Raw genomic sequence first — 22,957 nt, forward strand, 5'->3', positions numbered from 1 at the left:
AACATATATATAACCCTACTACTTTTTCACTTTCCTCTTCTTTTTTTTTTTTTTTTTTGATAATGATGTGGTCTGGATCAGCCTGCGTGTACATCTTTTTAGTATTTGTTGCCTATTAGTAGAGGAAAATCGAAAATTTGAATTTTATGGGCTCGAGATACCATTGAAACTAGTGACCAATTTGAGTAACTAATGACCAATCTTCCGCGATTTTCACCAACTTCATTATCACATCTTTGATTATAGGCCTACTTAGTCCAAAAGAGAAAAAGACTTTCCACCTCCAACCATTATTTCTTCCTCAATTTCAGCCACTTTTCAAGCTCATTTTCCTTCATACCGTTGGAAAGTAAAGCAAACCAAATAGTTACCTAAATTCAATGAAACCCAAGAATGGATCACAATGCCCAAGTAGATCAAATTTTATGCAGAACATGTATATACTACTGTTGTTCCTCCTCTTGAAACTCTTTCTTCTTGTTCAATGTTCTAATAATAACAGCCTTACAAAGTCATTAGAAGTTATTCTTCATGAACACGCTTTCAAGAGTTTGGTTCATCAACATACTGGATCTTTATACAATGCTAGTGTTCCTTCAAGTCTAGCAGGAATGAAACTCTCATTGGTGAGGTTAAGAAGCAGGACATTGTGGGAAAAAGGTGCAAACTTCAGTGGATTTTCAATTCCTCCAAGAACTATTCCGGTGCCTTATGTTAAAAGAATCCACATTGTGTACAATGATTTGGGAAACTTGTCTTCTCATTACTTCAACATATCAGGTTACGATCTCTTGACTTCTGTTATTGGTTTCATAGTTTATGATGCACCATCACATATTAGCACCATCACGAGTCTGAGAAAGCTTGATCTTAGACCAACGAGACAACCTATATCGATTGAGTTCAAGAATTTAACAGAGATGATCAAGGGAAGAACAACGAAGTGTGCCATGTTTGATGAAAATGGAAAAGTTTCACTTAGTGAAATGAAGTTTCCTAACTTATGTTACACAAGAAATCATGGTCATTTCACTATAGTGTTACCTTCAGAGACAAGGAAGAAAAGGAGAATCTGGGTTTTTTTGGTTATCGGTTTTGTTATCGGGCTATTTGGTGTTGTGTTGGTGGTCGTTGTAGGAAGGATGGTGCTGGGAATTTTTAAATCCAAGAAAACATGCGAAATGGAAAGAGAAGCAGAAGAAGGTGAGTTTTTGGAAAGTGTTGTGGTTGGTAGAAGTAAAATGCCTGTTGCTATGGTAACAAGAACTCATCCAGTACTTGAAGGACCACGTTTTCCTTAGTTTGTATCATTTTGCTGAGATTAGCTATCTTGTTCTGTGTCGATTTACAGATGCACCGGTGGGTAGGTGTAAAAGTAAGATTGGTGAAGGCTAACAGATGTGGACCAGGTGGACCTAAAATTACATGAAGGGAAGTTATCTCGAAAGACCAACAAATCTTTGGTATAAATGTAGATTTAGCTAAAGAAAGGCCACAATGAAAGAAAAGATACGGTGAAATCTATTATTTGAGGAAAGATTTTATCTTGTTTTCACTTTTATTTTATTTACAATGATGATGTTATGATATGAACTTATATGAAAAAGTGAGGATTCATAGAGTCAATGATGATGTTATGAAATGAACTTATATGAAAAAGTGAGGATTCATAGAGCCAATCCCAACTTGTTTGGGATAGAGGTGTAATTGTTGTTGTAGGCGCTTGTTGTATTGCATTTAAAGGAAAAATATCTACTTGTATAGTTGGATTTCCAGAGTGTTATAAAACTCTTTATTTTTATCTCTCGGTCGGATGTGAGTCTAGGGTATCATGTACACGATGTCAATTTTCTGCTGAATGCCTCTCAATATTGAGAGTTTTGCCATTAAATAGAAAATATTCAATGATTACATTCCTACAGATTTGTCTTCCTATCCCTAAAGATCAACTTTTCTATCCCTCTAAATCCGCTATTCTATCCCACCAAATCTGCTCTACTAAAGCCACTATTATTCTCTTTAACTACTAAATCAAATCTATGTAATTACACTAATATACAACAATATATGGTTACATTAATATATACAATATTTACATCATGCTAACATCCCCCTCAAATTGATGCTGGTAGATCAAGAAGCATCAATTTGCCGACTAGAAACTGATGTCGTCGTCGTGCCATTGATTTTGTAAATGCTTCAGCTATTTGAAGATCACTGGACACGTGCGGAAGAGTAATGACACCTTTATCTACAGCTTCTCGTATATAATGACAGTCTACTTCGATGTGTTTGGTCCGCTCATGATAAACCGGATTAGTAGCAATCCGAATAGCACTTGTATTGTTAGCATGGAGAGGAGTAGGATTAGATTGAGGAAATCCAATCTCAGCAAGTAATCCACGAAGCCACACAATCTCGAAGCAAGCGGTAGACATTGCTCGATATTCAGCCTCTGTTGAAGATTTTGACACGCGGTCTTGCTTCTTAATCTTCCAAGATATCAAAAACTCTCCAAGAAACATGCACCAACCAGTAACCGTACGACGAGTGTCAGAACATCCCACCCAATCAGAATCACTAAAAGCATTAAGACGAATAGGCGAACTACTAGGAAAGAATAATCCACGATTAGATGTTCCTCGAAGATATCGAATGATGCTACGGACAACCATCAAATGAAGATGACGGTGAGCGTGCATGAACTGACTAACTTGTTGAACTGCGAAAGAGATATCAGGCCTTGTAATAGTAAGATAATTTAAGCTCCCAACTAATTGCCGAAATATAGTTGGATCAGGAAGAAGATCGTTTTCCTCCTAGCGATACTTTACATTCAATTCTAATGGAGTATCTACAGAGGAGGAATCCTGAAGACCTGCCAAAGAAATCAAATCTTGGGTATATTTGTGTTGATTTAGAAACACACCGGATGAATCGCGATGAACTTCCAAACCCAAGAAATATGTAAGAGTACCAAGATCTTTCATATAAAAAAAATCCTTAAGTTGCTGTTGCAGGCTAGTGATTAATGAAGACTCAGTTCCTGTAATAATAATGCCGTCTACATATACCAAAAGAAGAACACAACCTGTGGATGTTTTTTGAAGAAACAAAGATGAGTCATATTTGCTCTGCTCAAAAGAGAATTATAGCAAAGTAGACCGAAATTTGTCAAACCAAGCTCTGAGAGCTTGTTTTAATCCTTACAAAGACCGCTTCAACTTGCATACATCTGATGTAGGCAATGGGAACAAACCTGGTGGAGGTTTTATATAAATATCCTCTTTGAGATCACCATGAAGAAAAACATTTTTGACATCCATTTGATGAATAGTCCAGTTTTGTGAAGTAGCAATGGCAATAATTGTATATCGCATTGTCGTTATTTTTGCTACCGGTGCAAAAGTTTCTTCATAGTTCACACCATATTCCTGCTTGTTACCAAGAACAACCATTTGATGAAGAGTCCGGTTTTGTGAAGCAGCAATGGCAATAATTGAATAGTTTGCACCGTCGTCATTTTTGCTACCGGTGCAAAAGTTTCTTCATAGTTCACACCATACTCCTGCTTGTTACCAAGAACAACCATTTGATGAAGAGTCCAATTTTGTGAAGCAGTAATGACAATAATAGTTCGCACCGTCGTCATTTTTGCTACCGGTGCAAAAGTCTCTTCATAGTTCACACCATACTCCTTATCAAGAACAACCATTTGATGAAGAGTGCAGTTTTGTGAAGCAGCAATGGCAATAATAGTTCACATCGTCGTAATTTTTGCTATCGATGCAAAAGTCTCTTCATAGTTCACACCATACTCCTGCTTGTTACCAAGAACAACCAACCGAGCTTTGACCTTGGGCCTAATTTAACCTCAAAAGCTAGCTCATGAGGAGAGGATTGCCCAAGACCATATAAGGAGACTAAGGACCCGTTAACCCACCGATGTGGGACTCTAACACTCCCCGCACGCCCAGGGATGGACACCTGGAGCGTGGACAATATAAGACAGGGGCCCAACATCAAAAACAATGAACTGAGTGGGCCTGACTTTGATACCATGTCAATTTTCTGCTGAATGCCTCTCAATATTGCGAGTCTTGCCATTAAATAGAAAATATTCAATGATTACATCCCTAAAGATATGTCTTCCTATCCTAAAGATCAGTTTTTCTATCCCTTTAAATCCGCTATTCTATCCAACCATATCCAACCAAATCTGCTCTACTAAATTCACTATTATTTTCTTTAACTATTAAATTAAATCTATGTAATTACACTAATGTACAACAATATATGGTTACATTAATATATACAATATTTACATCATGCTAACCCACGACACGTCATATTCAGAAGTTCGCCAATCTAAAAATCTGGTAATCCTGCTAGACCCGCCTACATCATCCCCTCTATGGAATATTTGATTTTCATGGCCAAGCGCCCGTTAAGAGTGACACTTGGAAGAAGAACGGAAACCAGCAAAGCTTTAGAACAACAGATACAAAATCCATTGACAATGAGCTATGAACAACTTCATTTGCAGCAAAAGAAAGAGTCATGAAATTGTTATTTTTGAAAATTTCGATACAAATTCATCAATGCAAAGCGTTTGCAGAATGCACTCCAACAACACAAAGAAGGAAACAACAAAAAAGGTATCAATTGGAATAAGAACAAATTTTGAGTAAAAACAAGTACTTTGTAACTGATGTAGCATAACAACAAATATTTGCCAAACAAGTTTTGAGTGCCCACATTGTTTTCTCAATCTTTATCTGGTTTTTCAAATTGGGACTTCTCCTGATTGTATAAAAATGTAATACCCCAACTTAGGAGAAGGAGTCCCACATCGGCAAATGCTTGGTATATAAGTAAGGAAGCCTTACTCCCTAGTGATACATTTTAAAGCCGTGAGGATTTGGGCCCAGAGCAAAAAAATATTACTAATTGGGCGGGCTAAGGGGGTCTCTCGGGCCTTCGTGGTTCGGGATGCTCGTCGCAGCCAGGGTTCCGGGTTGGGTCATGACAAAAAATCCACCCATCTTCCTTGTTTTCTCATTTGTGTTTCTCTTCATTTTTTAAACTTTTGGTGAACAAACTCTACTTTTTGATAATGGATTTGAGTACCTCGGGGAATCTTAGTAGCTTAGTAGTTCAGTTGGTTGGCTACCTGAACTCTCACTTGTTCGTGAAGATTAGATTCCCCACATTTTGTTAATGGATGCAAGTAACTTGGGGAATCTTAGTAGCTTAATTAGTAGTTCAGTTGGTACTTGAACTCTCACATTGTTGGTGAAGATTAGATTCCCACTTTTTGATAATGGATGCGAGTACCCCGGGGAATCTTAGTAGCTTAGTAGTTCAGTTGGTTGGTTACATGAACTTTCACATTGTTGGTGAAGATTAAATTCCCACTTTTTGATAATGGATTCGAGTACTTCGGGCAATCTTAGTAGCTTAGTAGTTCAGTTGATTAGCTACATGAACTCTCACATTGTTGGTGAGGATTAGATTCCTCACTTTTTGATAATGGTTCGAGTACATCAGGGAATCTTAGTAGCTTAGTAGTTCAGTTGGTTGGCTACCTTAACTCTCACATTATTGGTGAGGATTAGATTCCCCACTTTTTGATAATGGATTCGAGGACTTCGGGGAATCCTAGTAGCTTAGTAGTTCGGTTGGTTGGCTACATGAACTCAGGATTAGATTCCTCACTTTTTGATAATGGTTCGAGTACCTCGGGGAATCTTAGTAGCTTAGTCGTTCAGTTGGCTGGCTACTTGAACTCTCACATTGTTGGTGAGGATTAGATTCCCACGTTGTAATCCCCTACCCATTTCCCCTTCCAAAATAAAAAAGGACTCGAGTAACTCTAATGGTTGGGTACCCAACCCAACCCAACTTGGGGTTCACTTTCAGTGACGAAAACTACTAGGATCAGGTGTTGATAATAGAGATATTATGAGCATGCTAATAGCGGATGAGGGTTTTAGTATCAGCTGGAAACGCAAGCGTAAGAGAGGCAATGGTTTGATTTCTTAATTTTAAATTTGGAAAATTATACTTTTTTTTACCCTCACCTAGGAGCTTCCACCTTTTTTGCTCCCTTGGGGACCGAACTCATAACATCAGGCGGTGCTTACCATCTGAGCAGCTCCCTCTTATCGAAAATTATACTAATCTTTTTTTCATTTTTGGTTATGTTTTGGTGTTTGGATAGAAAAATAAATCAGGAAATGGTTGCATTTTTTAAAAAAACTCTATTTTTAAAAAAATCTTTAGAGTTTTGGTTTTCTATTATCATTTCATTACAGAAACAAATCTATCTTCTTCTTTTTTTCACATAGATTTTTGCTTTTAATAGAAGAGATATCAAGAAAGAAAATGATTAGCTTTCTGATTCTGCATTAAGGTTTAACGCCTTTATACCTTGGATTGTTTTCACGATTGAAAAAAAGGAAAAACTTTTTTCACCATAGATTTTTTGTTGTAGGAGAGAAGAAACCAATAAATAAAATGAATTGTTTTTCAACTTCTTTTAGTCCATAGATTTTTGGTTCCTATGCCATACATATGTGTATCTTGTATTCGATATCCCATTTGGCTTAAAGGTAAAGGCGGTTTTTTCACGAGGGAATTTCTTTTTGGTTAACGGATGAAAAAGGCAGTTTATGAGTCCAAATGAAGTGGAGGAAGTGATGCAAAGCATTCATATAGCTAAATTCAACTAGTTTACAGTTGAATTATGTAGTAGTTGTTATGCGAAAGACATTTATGGATATAGGGCTTTTTATTGCATTTTCTTTTCAGATATAACTGCTGCGATTCTCTTTTTTCTCCTTATTTGTCAATGTTTCTCAGACAAGTTTGATGCATTTTATATATAGGCTATGATGAAGCTTTTGATAATGATATTCATCAACAAAAACGGATGCTCAAACTCCCTTCGGTTCTTAACTTTAAATATCAATTCTCTCGTTCTGGCAGCTAAGAGCCGATTATTTTGTAATGTGAATCATCCTAAATATAATACTCTTTTTTGTTTTTTTACCTAGTAGTTCTCAAATGACTTGAAAAAGTGGGAGCAACAGGACCTAACAATACACATCTATGCATCGAGTAAGTACTGATTTTGATGGGTACTTTCTTGTGTGAAAGATTCAATTCATTCGACTACATTTCTTTCCTTATTAAAAAGTGTAATTGTACTAATGAACTTCAAGTGCCTATTAACATCTCTAAAAGATATAGGTGATCATGAATAGTAAATGTAAGGAACCATACAAAAACTCAGTGTATACACACAATCCAACCCGACGTAGCCAGCGCAAAATGTTTTCTCTCACATTATAGCTACCATAACTTTTAACAAGAGGAAAACTGGAAGAAGAGTAGGAACCAGCAAAGCGTTAGACAGCAGATGCAGAATATGCAATGAGCTATTAGAACTTCCTTCGCATAAAGCGAAGAGTCATGAAATTATTATTTTTGATAAATTAGATACGAATTGATCAAATCACTAGAGCGTTGGAGCAATACAGAGTCTTTGCACTGCGTACTCCAACAACATAAAGCAGAAAATAAAAGGCAGATCGGTGCACTAGAGCTCCCGCTATGCGCAAGGGGCCCGACCACAAGGGTGTATAGTATATAGCCTTACTTTGCATTTCTACCGGAGACTATTTTCAAGGCTTGAACCCGTGACCTCCTGGTCACATGACAGAAGCTTTACCAGTTACCCTAAGACTCTCCTTCAACAACGCAAAGAAGAAAATAACAAAAAAAAAAAAAGGTATCAATTTGAAGAACCGATTTTGTGTTTGCATTTGTTTTTTTCCTCTTGTACAAGACAAGGAAATGTCATGAAAATCAGGAGTGAACATCACAAACTAAAACAAGTAGCTGTAACTTGAAAAAAAAAAAAAAAAACTAAAACAAGTAGCTGTAACTTACTTAAAATAAAAACAAAAGAGCAAAACTCTTTGTTTTCTTGTAATTTGAACCACCCTGAGTTTCCACGATTTTCACCCCATTTCATCATCATACACTTGCTTACACCCCTACTTATACTCCAAAAGAGCAAAAAGCTTTCCACCTTCAACTCTTCTTTCTTCCTCAATTTCAGCCATTTCTCAAAGTCCTTCATACCGTTGGAAAGTAAGGCAGACCAAAGAGTTGCCCATATTCAATGGAACCCAAGAAAGGATCACAATGGCCGCCAAGGAGATCAAATTTTGTGCAGAACCTGTACATACTTCTTTTATTCCTCATTTTGAATCTCTTTCTTCTTGTTCAATGTTCTAATAATAACAGCCTTATAAAATCATTAGAAGTTATACTTCGTGAACATGCTTTCAAGAGTTCGGTTGATCAACATACGGGATCTTTTTACAATGCTAGTGTTCCTTCAAGTCTAGCAGGAATGAAACTCTCATTAGTGAGGTTGCAAAGCAAGACATTGTGGGAAAAAGGTGCAAACTTTAGTGGATTTTCAATTCATCCGAGAACTATTCCAGTGCCCTATGTTGAAAGAATCAACATTGCGTACTATGATTTGGGAAACTTGTCTTCTCATTACTTCAACATATCAGGTTACTATCTCTTGACTTCTGTTATTGGTTTCATGGTTTATGATGCGCCATCAAATATTAGCACCATTACAAGTCTTACAAAACTTGATCTTAGACCAATGGGACAACCTATATCGGTCGAGTTCAATAATTTAACTGAGATGGTCAAGGGAAGAATAACAAAGACAAAGTGTGCAATGTTTGATGAAAATGGAAATGTTTCATTTAGTGAAATGAGGTTTCCCAACTTATGTTACACAAGAAATTATGGTCATTTCACTATAGTGTTACCTCAAGAGGCAAGGAAGAAGAGGAGTATTTGGGTTTTTGTGGCTAAAGGTTTTGTTATCGGGTTATTTGGTGTGGCATCGGTGGCTCTTGTAGGATGGATGGTGCTGGGAATTTTTAAGTTCAAGAAAAGATGTGACATGGAAAGAGCAGCAGAGGAGGGTGAGGTTTTGGGAAGTGTTATGGTTGGTAAAAGCAAAATGCCTGTTGCTATGGCAATAAGAACTCATCCAGTACTCGACGAAGGAACATCTTCTCCAGAGTTTGTGTAATCTTATGGAGATTAGCTAGTTCTGTGTCGACCTGCAGATGCACTGGTCTATCTGTGTGAAACTAAGGTAAGTGAAAGTTCGCAAAAATGGACAGCTGGAGACCTAAAATGACATGAAAGGAAGTCATCATGAAAGACCTACAAATCCTTTGTATCAATGCCGAGGACATATTCTAGCTTATTTTTCACTTTTGTTTTATTTAGTAGGAAAATGATATGTCATAAACTTAAATAAAGAAGTGGGGATCATATAGCCTACTTCAGCTTATTTGGGACATCGTTATAGTTGTTGTAGCTGATTTTGTGGTTTTTTAAGGTAAAATATTTAGTTCTAGAGTTGCATTTTACCATAGATGTTGGTACAAAATATTAATAGCCCCTTTAATTTGTGCATCTTTTTCATTATCTTGATAAAAGGAGAATGTGGATGCTTCTAATCATATTAACATGTTATGCCACAATCCAAGATCATGACATGCATTGTCCACTTTGGGCCTGAGCTCGCACAGATTTTTCTTGTGAGTTGTGCCACATCGAGCTCGAAAAGTGGGTGTACCATATGAATTTTAGTTATACCTCGTAACACTAATCATTTTTATCACCCAGTCCAATATCGGTCCTGGTTAAGATGTCATGTATGTGCACCTCATTTTCAGAAATTTGACAATCGAAAAGCATGTCAATTCCGCTTGCCCCCACCCCCAAAATCAGAGGCATCACATGTTAGTTTTTGGTTCTTGAAGCTCTGTGTTTGGTAGATTCCTGAGTTTAATTTCAGGCGATTGGTAATATAGAGTAATATTAATTTGGAACCTGAGACGACCATATGCTGAATTCTCGTTAGCGTGTTTAAAACTAATATAGGATGAGCAAATAGTGTTTTCCTAAAGCATTAATTTGCACGAGTTATATGGAATTAGTTCACAACAAAGTGCCTAGGAGGCTGTAAAATTTTCCAAAAACATAGATGATCAAAAGTAGTAAATGTAAAGAACCATACAAAAACTCAGGGGTCGTCTCATAGCTACTAAAGAAGCAAGTTATTCACATCTATACAAGTTATACAACAGAAATAAGTTATTCGTATATAAAATTACTACGACTTTAAAACCTGCATAACTATTATCTTTTGTGGGTAGAAGATGGAATAATCGACCCCCCATCCCTAGGTCGGCATGAGATACCATATGCAATGAGCTATGAAGAACTTCCTTTGCAGAAAGCAAAGTAACTATTTGAAAGATTCAATAATAATTAGAGAGTTGTAGCAATGCAGAGCCTTTGCAAGATGCATTCCAGCAACACAGAAGAAAACAAGAAAAGAAGTGTCAATGTGCATGCATGGAAGAACACATGTTTAGTGAGCTTTTGTTTGTTTTTTCCCTCCCTCGTTACAAGAGATAGAAACCTGTCATGATAATCACAAATGAACGTAACCGATTTGGCATGCAAACAAAAAAACAGCAAAGCAAGTTTCGTGTTTTTCTGAGAAACCAGTTATCCATAACCCACAGTGTATTCGGAATCTTAATCACCTGGTTTTTCCTCATTGTAAATTTCGTGTATAAAGCCCCCATGTTCCCAACGTAATATCACACACTCAGGCATTTTCTTTTACCTGGTTCAGTTTTATATAAATTTTTTTTGTCAGAAAACTATATTGCTTAATCCTTCAATAATGAATTCGGACAGCTCTATGGGGAGTGAATATAGCAACTTCTCAGAGGATGGTTCGGATGCCCAATCTGACTTCAGTTTTGCTTTCAACAATAGCGCCTACTCAGATGGGTTGTTGAAGATAGAGATTGTGTACCGGACCGGGCAAAACCAGGCAATGGAGGAGTAGATTGGGACCAGAAAGGCAAGCGCAAGCGAGAAGAAATAGACACAAGAGGAAATGGTTTGCTTTTCTTGCTAATTTTTATTTTTCATTTTTTGGTAAAGATTTTGGGAGTTAAGAAGAGAATAAATCACAAAATGGTTGCTTTTTACATAAAAAATTAGCATTAGATTTTAACATGTTTTTGTCCACAGATTTTTGGTTTCTGTGTTATACATATATCTGGAATTGGATATCCCACTGTTTATCATAAAGGCGTTTTTTTTCACAGGAGAATTTCTTTTTGGTTAATGGACGAAAAAAGGTAGTTTACAAATCCAAATAGAGTGGAAACGATGTAAAGAATTCATATAGCTAAATTCAACTAGTTTAGAGTTACAGTAGTAATATTTGGGAGTCATACACTATTAATTACTTGACGGACTCTTCCTATATATTTTGTTCCCTTTTGTATGCTTATCTCTTTCACTTGTCAGGTACCTATTCACTTACCTACAATAGACTTTTTTTCCCTTCTATTCCAAACCTATCATTCATTAGTGATTCTGAGATATTAGATTCTGATATCAAACTATTAAACACTTAATTGATCTTGTTGGATAAGTTTTATTGCAGATGCTATAGTTTTTAGATGTTGAAAGTGTACTTAATTTTGTGGCTGATGGAAAAGAATTGATTTTCAAAAGTTTGTGGCCGGTTGAGTAACTAGTAAAGTTGCTGCCATGTGGCCAAGAGGTCACGGGTTCAAGCCTTGGAAACAGCTCTGGCAGAAATGCAAGGTAAGGCTGCGTACGATATGTTAGAGTGGGTAAAAAGTTCTACATTGGTTGGGGAATGAACTGGTGGTTTGCTTATATGGAATTGGGTAATCCTCTCCTCTTGAGCTGATATCAGAGCCAGGTCCATCCCCGTTTTGGGCTCCCTGTCCACGCGTCAGTGTCAGTTGGTCTTGGGCCCCTTTTTTAGTCGTATATATATTTGGGAATTCTACACTAGTAATTACTTGACTTTTCTTTTTAATTCCCATTCCCTTCTGTATACTTACTTATCTCACTTATCAGATGCAAACATCGTCATGCAACATAAGGACCAGGACCTGGAAGTAAACTGTAGTGTTCTACAAAGGGATGATTGTCTTAGCTTGCCGATGACAAGGGGAAAAATGAAGCAGTAGGAAAGTTTGAGGAATCGTCTTCTGGCAATGTGATAATCATAAATTTCTGTGGTACCTATAATGGACCTTTTCGTTCCTTCTACTTCAAACCTATCAGTCATTAGAGATTCTAACTCTTTTCATAAAATCCTATTTATCAAAGTATCTGATGAGAGAGATTAGATAATTTCTGATATTGGGAAATTTCTAAGTATAATCTCCACATGCATGATTGGAAAGACAAATCTTTATTGATGATGACTGCATTTTAATTTGTTATGGGGTCATTGGTTATTTATCAAGTTTTTTTCAGACAAGCTTGATGCATTTTATAGGTGATATATAATATAATGAAGCTTCTGAAAGTAATGATTCCTCAAAACTCATTCACGTGATAACTTTACATATCATCAGTTCTGACATTTTGGCAGCTAAGAGACAATTATTTAAAAAGGTGGGATAGTTAATTCTTACTAAAATTAAATTTTTTCTTAATCAGGCCTTCCCTGTTACTTTCTTTTTTCTTTTACAACTATTTGTCTTTTTGCTTAGTTGTTCTCAAATAGAATGAAAGAGTCGAAGGAACAACATGTAACTATACGAATCCATGTTTCGGGTAAGTACTAATTTGTCTGATACTTTCTTGTGTGAAAGATTTAGTTCATTTCACTACATTTGCTTGAATCAAGGATAAAACCTGTTATGATTCGAACAGAATAAGCAAACCACAAGTAACAGAAAACAAGAACAACATACGGATTTACATGAAAAGCCAAGGGCAGAGGCAGAGGAGGTTTCGCTGTAATGGATAGAGAGTACAATGTGGAAAAGACTGAATTTTTTGAATAATGAAAATAACCCACTAAATCGTACTTATATAGTACGTGCGTACAAATAGGTCCTAGGCCCAAAAACATAAAGGTCCATATGCTATCACCACAGACCCCATTCTAATAAAATCACAAACATGAATCACACTACAAAACTTTCAAGGCCGAACCAACAAAATTCAGGTCACAACTCTAACAAAACTAATATTGTCAATGCATGTCCGGTTCTAGGGTACTATTGCATGTCACACAGATTCAACCCCAACCCCTCTCCCAGGGTAGCTCGAGGTTAAAGCCACTAAAGCATGTGCACTAGGTCCCTAAAAGTCAAAGGCCACCAAAAAAAAATGGTGAATCCGAAAATATTATCGGAAACAGCCTTTCTACTTCTTTAGAGATAGTGGTATGAATTGCGTACATTCTACGCTCCCAATACCCAACTTGGTGGGAATATACTGGGTTGATTGTTGTCGTTGTATAACTAGTATCTCCTGAAATTTTTATTGTTTATCGTTCTATATGCAAAGATTTAGTATCTTATTATATAACTCGAGAGAGGTTCTTTCAAGTTGATAGAACTTTATCCAATTGTTGCAACACAACACATTATTTAATGTTCTCAAAAATAAACTTAAAGTAGTTTAGTTGAAATTTCTAAAATATCAAAGAAACTTTTACTGTCTTTAACTAAAAACTTAATAGCTTGAAAATAAGATTTATTTTTCTAGTGATTATAGAGGACTTTTACTAAAGAATTAAAATTAATAGTAATTTAAGGTATTGAAATAAAAACTTCACACTGAAGAAAGGAGAGTGCATTATATTCCTATGGCACTATACAAGAAAATTTATAAACATTTTTCTTAAAAGGGAAAAGTGTCAAATATATCCCTCTATTTTTATTAATTGACTAACTTTACCCTTTATTAAATTATGGGTTTATTTGTACTCTCTCTGTCAGCAAACTTGTCAAATATACAAGGGTATCTCTTATATTACCAAAATTGCCCTTTTAAAATTAATATTATCCATTACAAATGGATTCCAATTTAATCAGACCTATAATCCACAAAAAATTCACTCACAATCCACAGGAAAAACTCAAACAAAATAAAATCAAATTAGTGGCACTAGTGAAGGTGAAAAACTCAGATTAAATTGGTCTTCCATGGCTGCAAGAATCAAGAAAGAGAATTGAAATATCGTCCAATAAATTAACTTCATAGATACCATTGTATCAAAGAGACACAAAAGTTTAAAGTGGTTTCACTTTGAACAAAAAAGCATAATTTTTAAAGAAATGACTCAAAATTAATTCTCATCCAGATTGGCATATGAAGTTAAATTAATGCTCACATAAGAGCAGGACCCGTAGGTGCTGATTTTCCACATTTTTGAAAAACGGCTCCACTATGCCTCTATCTCCATCTTCTTCTAGCAAAAGACAGAGTGAAATGGGTTCAATTCTCACCACCAGCTCCACCACACATGCAACCACTGGCCTGGGACTGAAGTCCCCTTCTCACGATGGAACAACTTTAACGCCAAAATATTTATCCGCCATGAACAAACTCTGAAGAAAATGAAAGATATAATTCGCTTTCATAAATGCTTTGATTCTTCCCTTAACGTTGCCAGTAGTTACAATCCTGTCCTTCCATCACCAAATCACCTCCAAATCTGTTGGCACTATTCCAATTCCCACTTTACCTTCTATCGACAGAAAAAATCCTAACTATTCCAGAATTTTTCATAAGAACTACATCGAATTGATGAAATTTGGGTGTTATCTGGAGATTAAATTAACTAATTGGGTCTATTGAAAGGTGGAGGAGGTAATTTCAATTTTAAAAGGGCAATTTTGGTAAGATAAAGAGAAATTGTTAAATTGAAGGGTATATTTGACAAGTTTGTTGACAATAAGCGTATAAATAGTCTCATAGTTTAATCAAGGGCAAAATTAGCTAATTAATGAAAGTAGAGGGTATATTTGACCCTTTTCCCTGTTAAAATACATAAAAATGATATTCAACTCTACACATATTTTTTTTTCTGATCATCTTAAATAAAAAGTTTCATTTTGTTATATTTAGTTTGGATTGTTCAAATGAGCGAGCAAATTAGGTTAAGTTTCTATCTTTTATTAATTAGTATATATATTAACCCGTTGGTTCTGATTTTTTTCTTATTCTCGTACATTTGTTTTCCTTTTTATTTCCTATTTATAACTGTTTTATGTACTACTTTAGACTCAACTTTTCTAAATCAACTATTTTTATTTCTGCATGAAAAGAAATATGTGAATGAATTAATCCTTACAAGTGTAACTTTCACATGGACCTCTTAAAATTCATGTATACTAATAAATTATCAGCTACAACACCTACTGAGGTACTTTATGTGCTGATGGCCGCTAACAAATTCGAGGTTGAGTCATGCATGAGATACTGCAGCCTCTTTCTGCAGAAGCTAAACATGACGACTGAATCAGCATTGGTCTATTTGAGTATTCCTTTCAATGAATCAATGGCTAATGCAGTTTGGCCATTAACAGATGCTGCAAAACAGTTTCTTGCTCGACGGTACAGGAACATAACTAGGTGAGTAACTCTATGTAGACATTGTTACATATCAGTGTACTTTAATCAATTGTTACTCATTGGCAAATTTTCAAATTATTTTTTCTTCATTTCATTGTCTTGATTGATTACCACATGAGAACTAGATAGTTTGAGAAAAGCATCATCTTCATTTGCAATAATTACTTTTCCTTGAATCTTTCAGGTTCCAAGAAGAGGTATTGAGGTTACCTCTTTGGGGAATTGAGGTCGTTCTGTCGAGTGATAATCTTCATATTGCTTCAGAGGATGATGTGCATGACTTTGCAGTGAAATGGGCTCATATGCATTATCCAAGCCTCGAGGAACGACGGAAAGTATGGACCTCACACCTTTGTTACGTCATTCGATTTCCATGTATGACATGCAGGAAGCTGAAGCAAATCATGACGTGCAATGACTTTGACCCTGAGCTTGCTTCAAAGCTAGTCTTGGATGCTCTTTTTAATAATTAATTCAGACCGATTAAAGCTCTCCACTTCGAAACACCTCATCAGCAGTGTGTTATTTACCTAGATTTGACAAGAGATGAGTGTGCTAGTCTCTGTCCTGATGGTAGAGTCTATTCGCAGGCTTTTCGTTTGGGTAGGCAGGGGTTTTTCCTGTCAGCTCATTGCGAGAGGGATCAGCAAAATGCAGTCCAGTGCTTCGGGTTATATTTGGGCATGCAAGAGAAAGGGTTAGAGTCATTAGCAGTTGATTTCAAGTTTGCAGTTCGTATCAGTCCAGTGGGGAATACGCGATCCAACACACTTGAAGCGACATCTTCACTGTCAAGTTTCTGCTGAATATCTCAATATTCAGAGTCTTGTCATTAAATAGAAAATATTCAATGATTACATCCCTAAAGATCCGTTTTCCTATCCTAAAGATCAGCTTTTCTATCCCTCTAAATCCGCTATATTATCCCACCAAATCTGCTCTTACTAAAGTCACTATTATTCTCTTTAACTCTAAATCAAATCTATGCAATTACACTAATATACAACAATATATGATTACATTAATATACAATATTTACATCATGCTAACATCCCCCCTCAAATTGATGCTGGTAGATCAAGAAGCATCAATTTGCCGACGAGAAACTGATGTCGTTGTCGTGCCATTGATTTTGTAAATGCATCAGCTATTTGAAGATCACTGGACACGTGCGGAAGAGTAATGACACCTTTATCTACAGCTTCTCGTATATAATGACAGTCCACTTCGATGTGTTTGGTCCGCTCATGATAAACCGGATTAGTAGCAATCTGAATAGCACTTGTATTGCTAGCATGGAGAGGAGTAGGATTAGATTGAGGAAATTCAATCTCAGCAAGTAGTCCACGAAGCCACACAATTTCGGAGCAAGCATTAGACATTGCTCGATATTCAGCCTCTGTTGAAGATTTTGACATCCATTTGATGAAGAGTCCAATTTTGTGAAGCAGCAATGGCAACAATAGTTCTCACCGTCGTCATTTTTGCTACCGGTGTAAAAGTCTCTTCATAGTTCACACCATACTCCTGCTTGTTACCAAGAACAACCAACCAAGTTTTGTACCAATCAAGAGTTCCATCAGAATGAAATTTAATTGAATAAATTCATTTACATCCAATTAGATGGACATTTGAAGGACATGAAACAATATCTCATGTATCATTTTCTTTGAGAGCCAAAAGTTCTTCCTCTATTGCCTTCTGCCAACATTCATGCTTAGAAGCTTGTGAGTAATAAGTTGGAACAGAAATGGTGGATAATGTAGATGAAAAGCCATACCAATTAGGAGTACGAGATACTCTCGTAGATTGTCGAGTGGGCTCAAGAGGAGCAGGCCTTGAAGAATTCTCAGATTCTAGTTATGGTACAGTTTCAGGTGGCGGATCAATATCAGGAGGGGTAAATTGGCCACCGACGTTCGTACACAAATCCGGGTTTGAACCTCTTAGAAGAAGATGACAAATCTTCAAAAGTAGGAAGAAGAAGAGAAGCATGAGATGACTCAACATGAGTAGAAAAAAAATACTGATTCTCAAAGAAAACAACATTTCTAGAAACATGAAATTTATTAGAACATGGATCATAACAGAGAAAACCTTTTTGTGAAGTACTATAACCCATAAAAACACATTTAGTAAACTGAACAGAAAGTTTATTACGCTGAGAAGGAGAAAGATGCACAAAACAAATACAACCAAATGTATGAAAATTATCATAGCTTGGATTTTTGTGATAAAGACGAAAATATGGAGACTCAAGATTTAACACTTTAGACGGTAGCCTGTTAATTAAATAGACAACAGTTGACAAAGCTTCAACCCAATATTTAGATGGGACAGAGGACTCAATCAATAAAGTACGAGTGACATCTAAAAGATGATGATTTTTACGCTCAGCGACCCCATTTTGTTGTGGTGTATATGGACAAGAGCATTGTGAGATAATTCCTTTGTCAAGCAAAAATTTTTTGAATTCATTTGACATATATTCTCCACCAGAATCAGATCTTAATAATTTGATACAAGTAGAAAATTGAGTCTCAATGTAATGCAAAAATATCTTGAACATGGAAAATACTTCAGATTTGGTACGAAGAAAATACACCCACGTAAATCGACTATAATCATCTATGAATGTCACAAAATACTTGAACTGAGCATGAGAAACAATTGGTGAAATACCCCAAACATCACTATGAACAACATCAAAACACTTTGTAGCACGACTACCCAAATTAGGAAAAGGAAGAATTTTACTTTTGCCTAATTTACAAGTAGAACAATCAAATGAAGCAGGGGGAAATTGATTTTTACTTCCTAATAAACCAGAAATTGATAAATGAGACAACACAACAGAATTTGGATGTCCTAGACGCTTATGCCAGAGCTCAGTCTTATTAGCCTTAGAAGTACAAGCAAAAGATATAACAGGAGGAATGGAAAATTGTATAGGAAACAATCTTCCAACTTTAGGTCCCTTCGCAATTATCGTCCCTGACACTTGATCCTGCATAAGACAACCATTAAGAAAAAAAATTTCATCACAATTGTCATCAACCAATTGTCCAACTGAAATAAGACTAGTTGAGAGCTTCAGTGAAACGAAAACATTCTTGAAAGTTGGAGCAATATCCCCAACCTTGGTAATGGGTAAATTACTGCCATTAGCAACCTGTATTTGTGATGAACCTTGATACTTACGAACATTTTTTTGCATGCTTGTTGAGTTGGTCATATGATTGGAAGCACTAGAATCAACAATCCAAAAATTAGATTTAACATCAATATCTTGTAATCCCAATGCTGAAAAGGCAAATACGATCATTTGTTGTACCATTTCAGGAGTAAGAACTTGTCCTGAAGGTCCTGACGATGAGTTCTCAAGAGTGGAACCATTTATTGCTGCATGAAAATTATTTATCTTACGATTCTAAGGGCGTGTGGGACACTCTTTGATAATGTATCCTTATTGTTTACAATAATTACAGAACTTCTTGCCACAATTTCTAGCAATATGGCCATATTCCTTGCAATTGTAGCATTGAGTTCTATTCATATCACTACTCATACCTTTACCTTGAGCAGCAAATGCAACAGCGACATCATTTCCTCTTCTGAAAGCATTTTGTGTGACATCAAACTCAGAGCGTAACTTCATCAAAAATTAATCGCGCTTGCTTTGCTCATGAACTTGCTGAATTACAGAGAGAGATTCGGAAGGTATTTTGGCATAAACAATATCTGCAAATTCAGCCCATAAGTTTTGAAATCTAGAATAATAATCCTGAATAGAAAGACCTCCTTGAGAGTAATTAGCAATTTCATACTCTAAGTGAAAGCGTCGGGCACTATTATCTTGGTTGTAAACTTTTTATAAATAATCCTATATGGCCTTAGCTGTCTTGTAAGGCCTGAGATTAGAAACAATAAGAGGGTCAATTGACCCTAAAATCCATGTCATCACCCGAGCATCTTTAATATTCCATTCACCTTAACTTTGTAGGATTAGTAGGAGCAGGATCGGCTCCATCTATATGGCCCCATAGTTCTTTTCCGGTGACAAATAACTGAAACTGAAATTCCCATGACGAAAAATTGAACTCATAATTATGAAAACTAGAAACACTAACTCAAAAAGAACAACCAAAATGACCAAGATCAAAGTCTTAGGTGTTAATTGTCGAGGAACAATCAACAAAAACCGAAATTTTTAAAATAAATTTTGAAAGAAACAACTAATGAACTCTATGAAACAAGACAGCCAAGAGAAGGCTCTGATACCATGTCAATTTTCTACTGAATACCTCTCAATATTGAAAGTCTTGTCATTAAATAGAAAATATTCAATGATTACATCCCTAAAGATCCGTTTTCCTATCGCTAAAGATCAGCTTTTCTATCCCTCTAAATCCGCTATTCTATCCCACCAAATCTGCTCTTACTAAAGTCACTATTATTCTCTTTAACTACTAAATCAAATCTATGTAATTACACTAATATACAACAATATATGATTACATTAATATACAATGTTTACATCATGATAACATTCATGAGTGGCAATAGAGCCTTTAGCAGCCTGAGTCCTCAAGGTTTACATTGTAGTTATATGATTATACCTTATTTTTCTAGTTAAAAGTGCACTACATATGAGCAAGAGTTTGGTGGGTTATAACGTTTTTTGCCTGTTGCCATATTTGCACGGTTGTAAATTTAGTAAAATCAGACTTGTTAAGCATTTTAATATTTTGATCGTATAGCCATTTTGTCATGCTGATTCTAGTGGCTGTTGTAGGAAGTATGGTGCTGAGAATTTTTAAATCCATGAAAACATGTGAAAATGGAAAGAGAAGCATAAAGGAAAGCGATTTGTCATGGTTGGTCGAACAAAAATGCATGTTGCTATGGTAATTAACAAGAGCTCATCCAGTACTTGAAGGACCATGTTTTCCATGGTTTGTGTCATTTAATTTATTGAGATTAGCAAGCTAGTTCTGTCTATCGGAAACAGCCTCACCTGAGATAGTGGTATCGTCTTCGTACACTTTACCCTCCTCAGATCCCACTATGTGGGAATACACTGAATATGTTATTGTTGTTATCATAGCTAGCTAGTTCTATACGTGTCGACCTGCAGATGCACCGGTTGATAGGTGTAAAGGTTTGGTAAGTGAAGGTTAACAAAAGTGGATAGGATAGACCAAAAATTACATGAAAGGAAGTTGTCTTCAAAGACCTACAAATCCTTGGTGTAATGTTAGACTTTGCTAAAAATAGGACACAATGAAAGAAAAATATCCTGTGAGATCTATTAGTGATTTAGTTGGGGATAAATTTTAGGTTGTCTTTATCTTGCAGTACAATGATAATATGAAATGAGCTTATATGATGAAGTGGAGATTCATGTAGCCGATTCAAACTTGTTTAGGACAAAGGCATAGCTATAGTTGCTAGTTTGTGATTTTTAAAGGTTAAATCTTTTCTTGTATAAGTTGATAATGGGGTGGTTGTGGTAGTGGTGGGTGAGATGAGACCACCGATTTGAATTAGAGGTGGAGTTTTGACTTGAATTGAAGTGGGTAATAATGCAATGTTGTCTTGAAAATTCTTGATTTTTATGTTTGATTCTGAACTCTTGAAATTTGGACAAGATTCCGAGGGAAATGGCCGGGCAATGGGAAACGCAAAGGGAGACGCGAAAAGGGTGAGAGGGTTATATATAGGGAAGAAAATGGAGGAAGGTGGAGAAGAATGGACATGTGGTATTGAATCCAATGAAAATGGTGGTTGGCGGTGGCAACAATAACGGCGACAAGATAGGAGTGGTGGTGAGATCAGGTTATGTTGGGGAAGAAGATAGAAAATAAAAATTAAAAATATTACTAATAGTTAATTTATTTATGTGTGTGAAAACAAATATATTAAAAAATAAGTTTTAATATTTTTTTTATCCTCACTTTCTCAAAGAGAGTGAACTCCACCTTCTTTTCCATCTCAACATTTAGTAAGCAAACAATTTTTCGCAGGAGGGAGAGATAGACCCCCGTGAAATTTGAAAATGTAGTTGAGATTTTGAATAAAGATTTGGGGTGTTTTAGACTATTTTTTCATTATTATTTCACAATTGATTTTAACAAATTTTTTTCACGAAAAAGTTGTCATATTTCTAGCTTATGAAGTAAGAATATCAATAATGTAAATTTTCGATGCAAAACATAAAGTTAGAATTATAATGTGATATAACAAGCTAAATTGTTCTGAAAGTATAAAAAAAATGTATAATAACTTTATATAAAAAGTTAAATTGCATTGATAATCTAAATAATTTTTCACTATCAAACATATATAACTTAAATCATAGGTATTACATAATTACAATGACTAATTAAACTGTAACAACTCTTATTGTTTTACCAAATCTTAATAAAAATTAAAGCTATATGTAGATTGATATCTAGTAAGTATTAATTGGTAACATCAAAAAAATAACACCCCATATAAGCACTAATTATATATATATATGGCTTAAATACTTCTTCATATTGAATTAATTTGTATGTCAGCATTTTGAGAACGTGACCAATATTCATCAACAAGCTGCCCAAATAATGAACTTTCCTTATTCATAAGTTTCATTGGCTTATCATACTCTACCAGCTTCCCTGTAAAAATAAAATTAAAATGTAATTTAGCATTTCATGTAAATTCACTAGAAATTATACCACATTTTTAGTGAATTAAGTGTGTTTGATATGATTGAAGTTATTTTTTTATTGAAGACGTTATCTAAAATTTGGTTCGTGAGTGAAAAAAATCACCGATCAAAACCGCATTGCGAATCTGAAACTCATTTTTAAGAATTTTTTCAAAAAATCAGTCTTATGATAACCAAACGTTGTTTTGACATGTCCAAGCGAACCGATATTTTCTAGAAAACATTTTTCGTAAAATAAATAGAAAATATTTTCGTTGTACCAAACACGCCCTTAATGAAATATGGTATTTACTTGAATCTCACCATCACTTATAGCAAGAACCATAGTGCAATCCATCACTGTTGGGATTCTGTGAGCTACTGTGATCACTGTGCAATCTTCAAATTCTGTCCTTATTGTTTTTTGGATTATTGAATCTGTTGCATTGTCAATTGATGCTGTTGCTTCATCAAGCACTAATATTTTTCTTCTTTTCAACAATGCTCTTCCAAGACAAAATAATTGTCTTTGTCCCATGCTCCAATTTGATCCATCTTGTGCCACTGTAGTACTATTGATTGTTAGTATAATTTTCCAATGTTGCTCGGAATCTCCAAAAGTGTCGTTGCACCCGTGTCAAGAGGACCTGACATGCACACGGTGACATTTTTGAAGAGTTCGAGCTGAGGAGTTGAGTTATCATCATG

The 22,957-nt window shown here is 35.6% G+C and overlaps 3 protein-coding genes and 1 pseudogene across 3 annotated transcripts in view; 3 read left to right on the plus strand and 1 right to left on the minus strand.

The window, feature by feature from the left end:
- The first annotated feature begins 156 nt into the window (after positions 1–156).
- On the plus strand, positions 157–1,838 carry LOC107841920. Its single transcript, XM_047414315.1, has one exon. The coding sequence runs from the start codon at positions 381–383 to the stop codon at positions 1,299–1,301; it is 921 nt and encodes a 306-aa protein (XP_047270271.1). The 5' UTR covers positions 157–380; the 3' UTR covers positions 1,302–1,838.
- Positions 1,839–8,191: 6,353 nt separating this feature from the next.
- LOC107843409 lies at positions 8,192–9,133 on the plus strand. Its single transcript, XM_016688027.2, has one exon. The coding sequence runs from the start codon at positions 8,192–8,194 to the stop codon at positions 9,131–9,133; it is 942 nt and encodes a 313-aa protein (XP_016543513.2).
- A 6,297-nt stretch (positions 9,134–15,430) lies between these two features.
- On the plus strand, positions 15,431–16,534 carry LOC107844215 (annotated as a pseudogene).
- A 5,339-nt stretch (positions 16,535–21,873) lies between these two features.
- Positions 21,874–22,957, minus strand: part of LOC107864374 (ABC transporter C family member 10) — a gene marked incomplete in the record, with an annotated part of 10,416 nt that continues 9,332 nt past the window's right edge. Inside the window, 2 exon segments of the mRNA XM_047414317.1 lie at positions 21,874–22,217; positions 22,574–22,813. Of these exon segments, the coding sequence (XP_047270273.1) occupies positions 22,093–22,217; positions 22,574–22,813 (365 nt within the window).

Source organism: Capsicum annuum, chromosome 1 (genome assembly GCF_002878395.1).
Source record: "Capsicum annuum cultivar UCD-10X-F1 chromosome 1, UCD10Xv1.1, whole genome shotgun sequence".
NCBI lineage: Eukaryota > Viridiplantae > Streptophyta > Magnoliopsida > Solanales > Solanaceae > Capsicum > Capsicum annuum.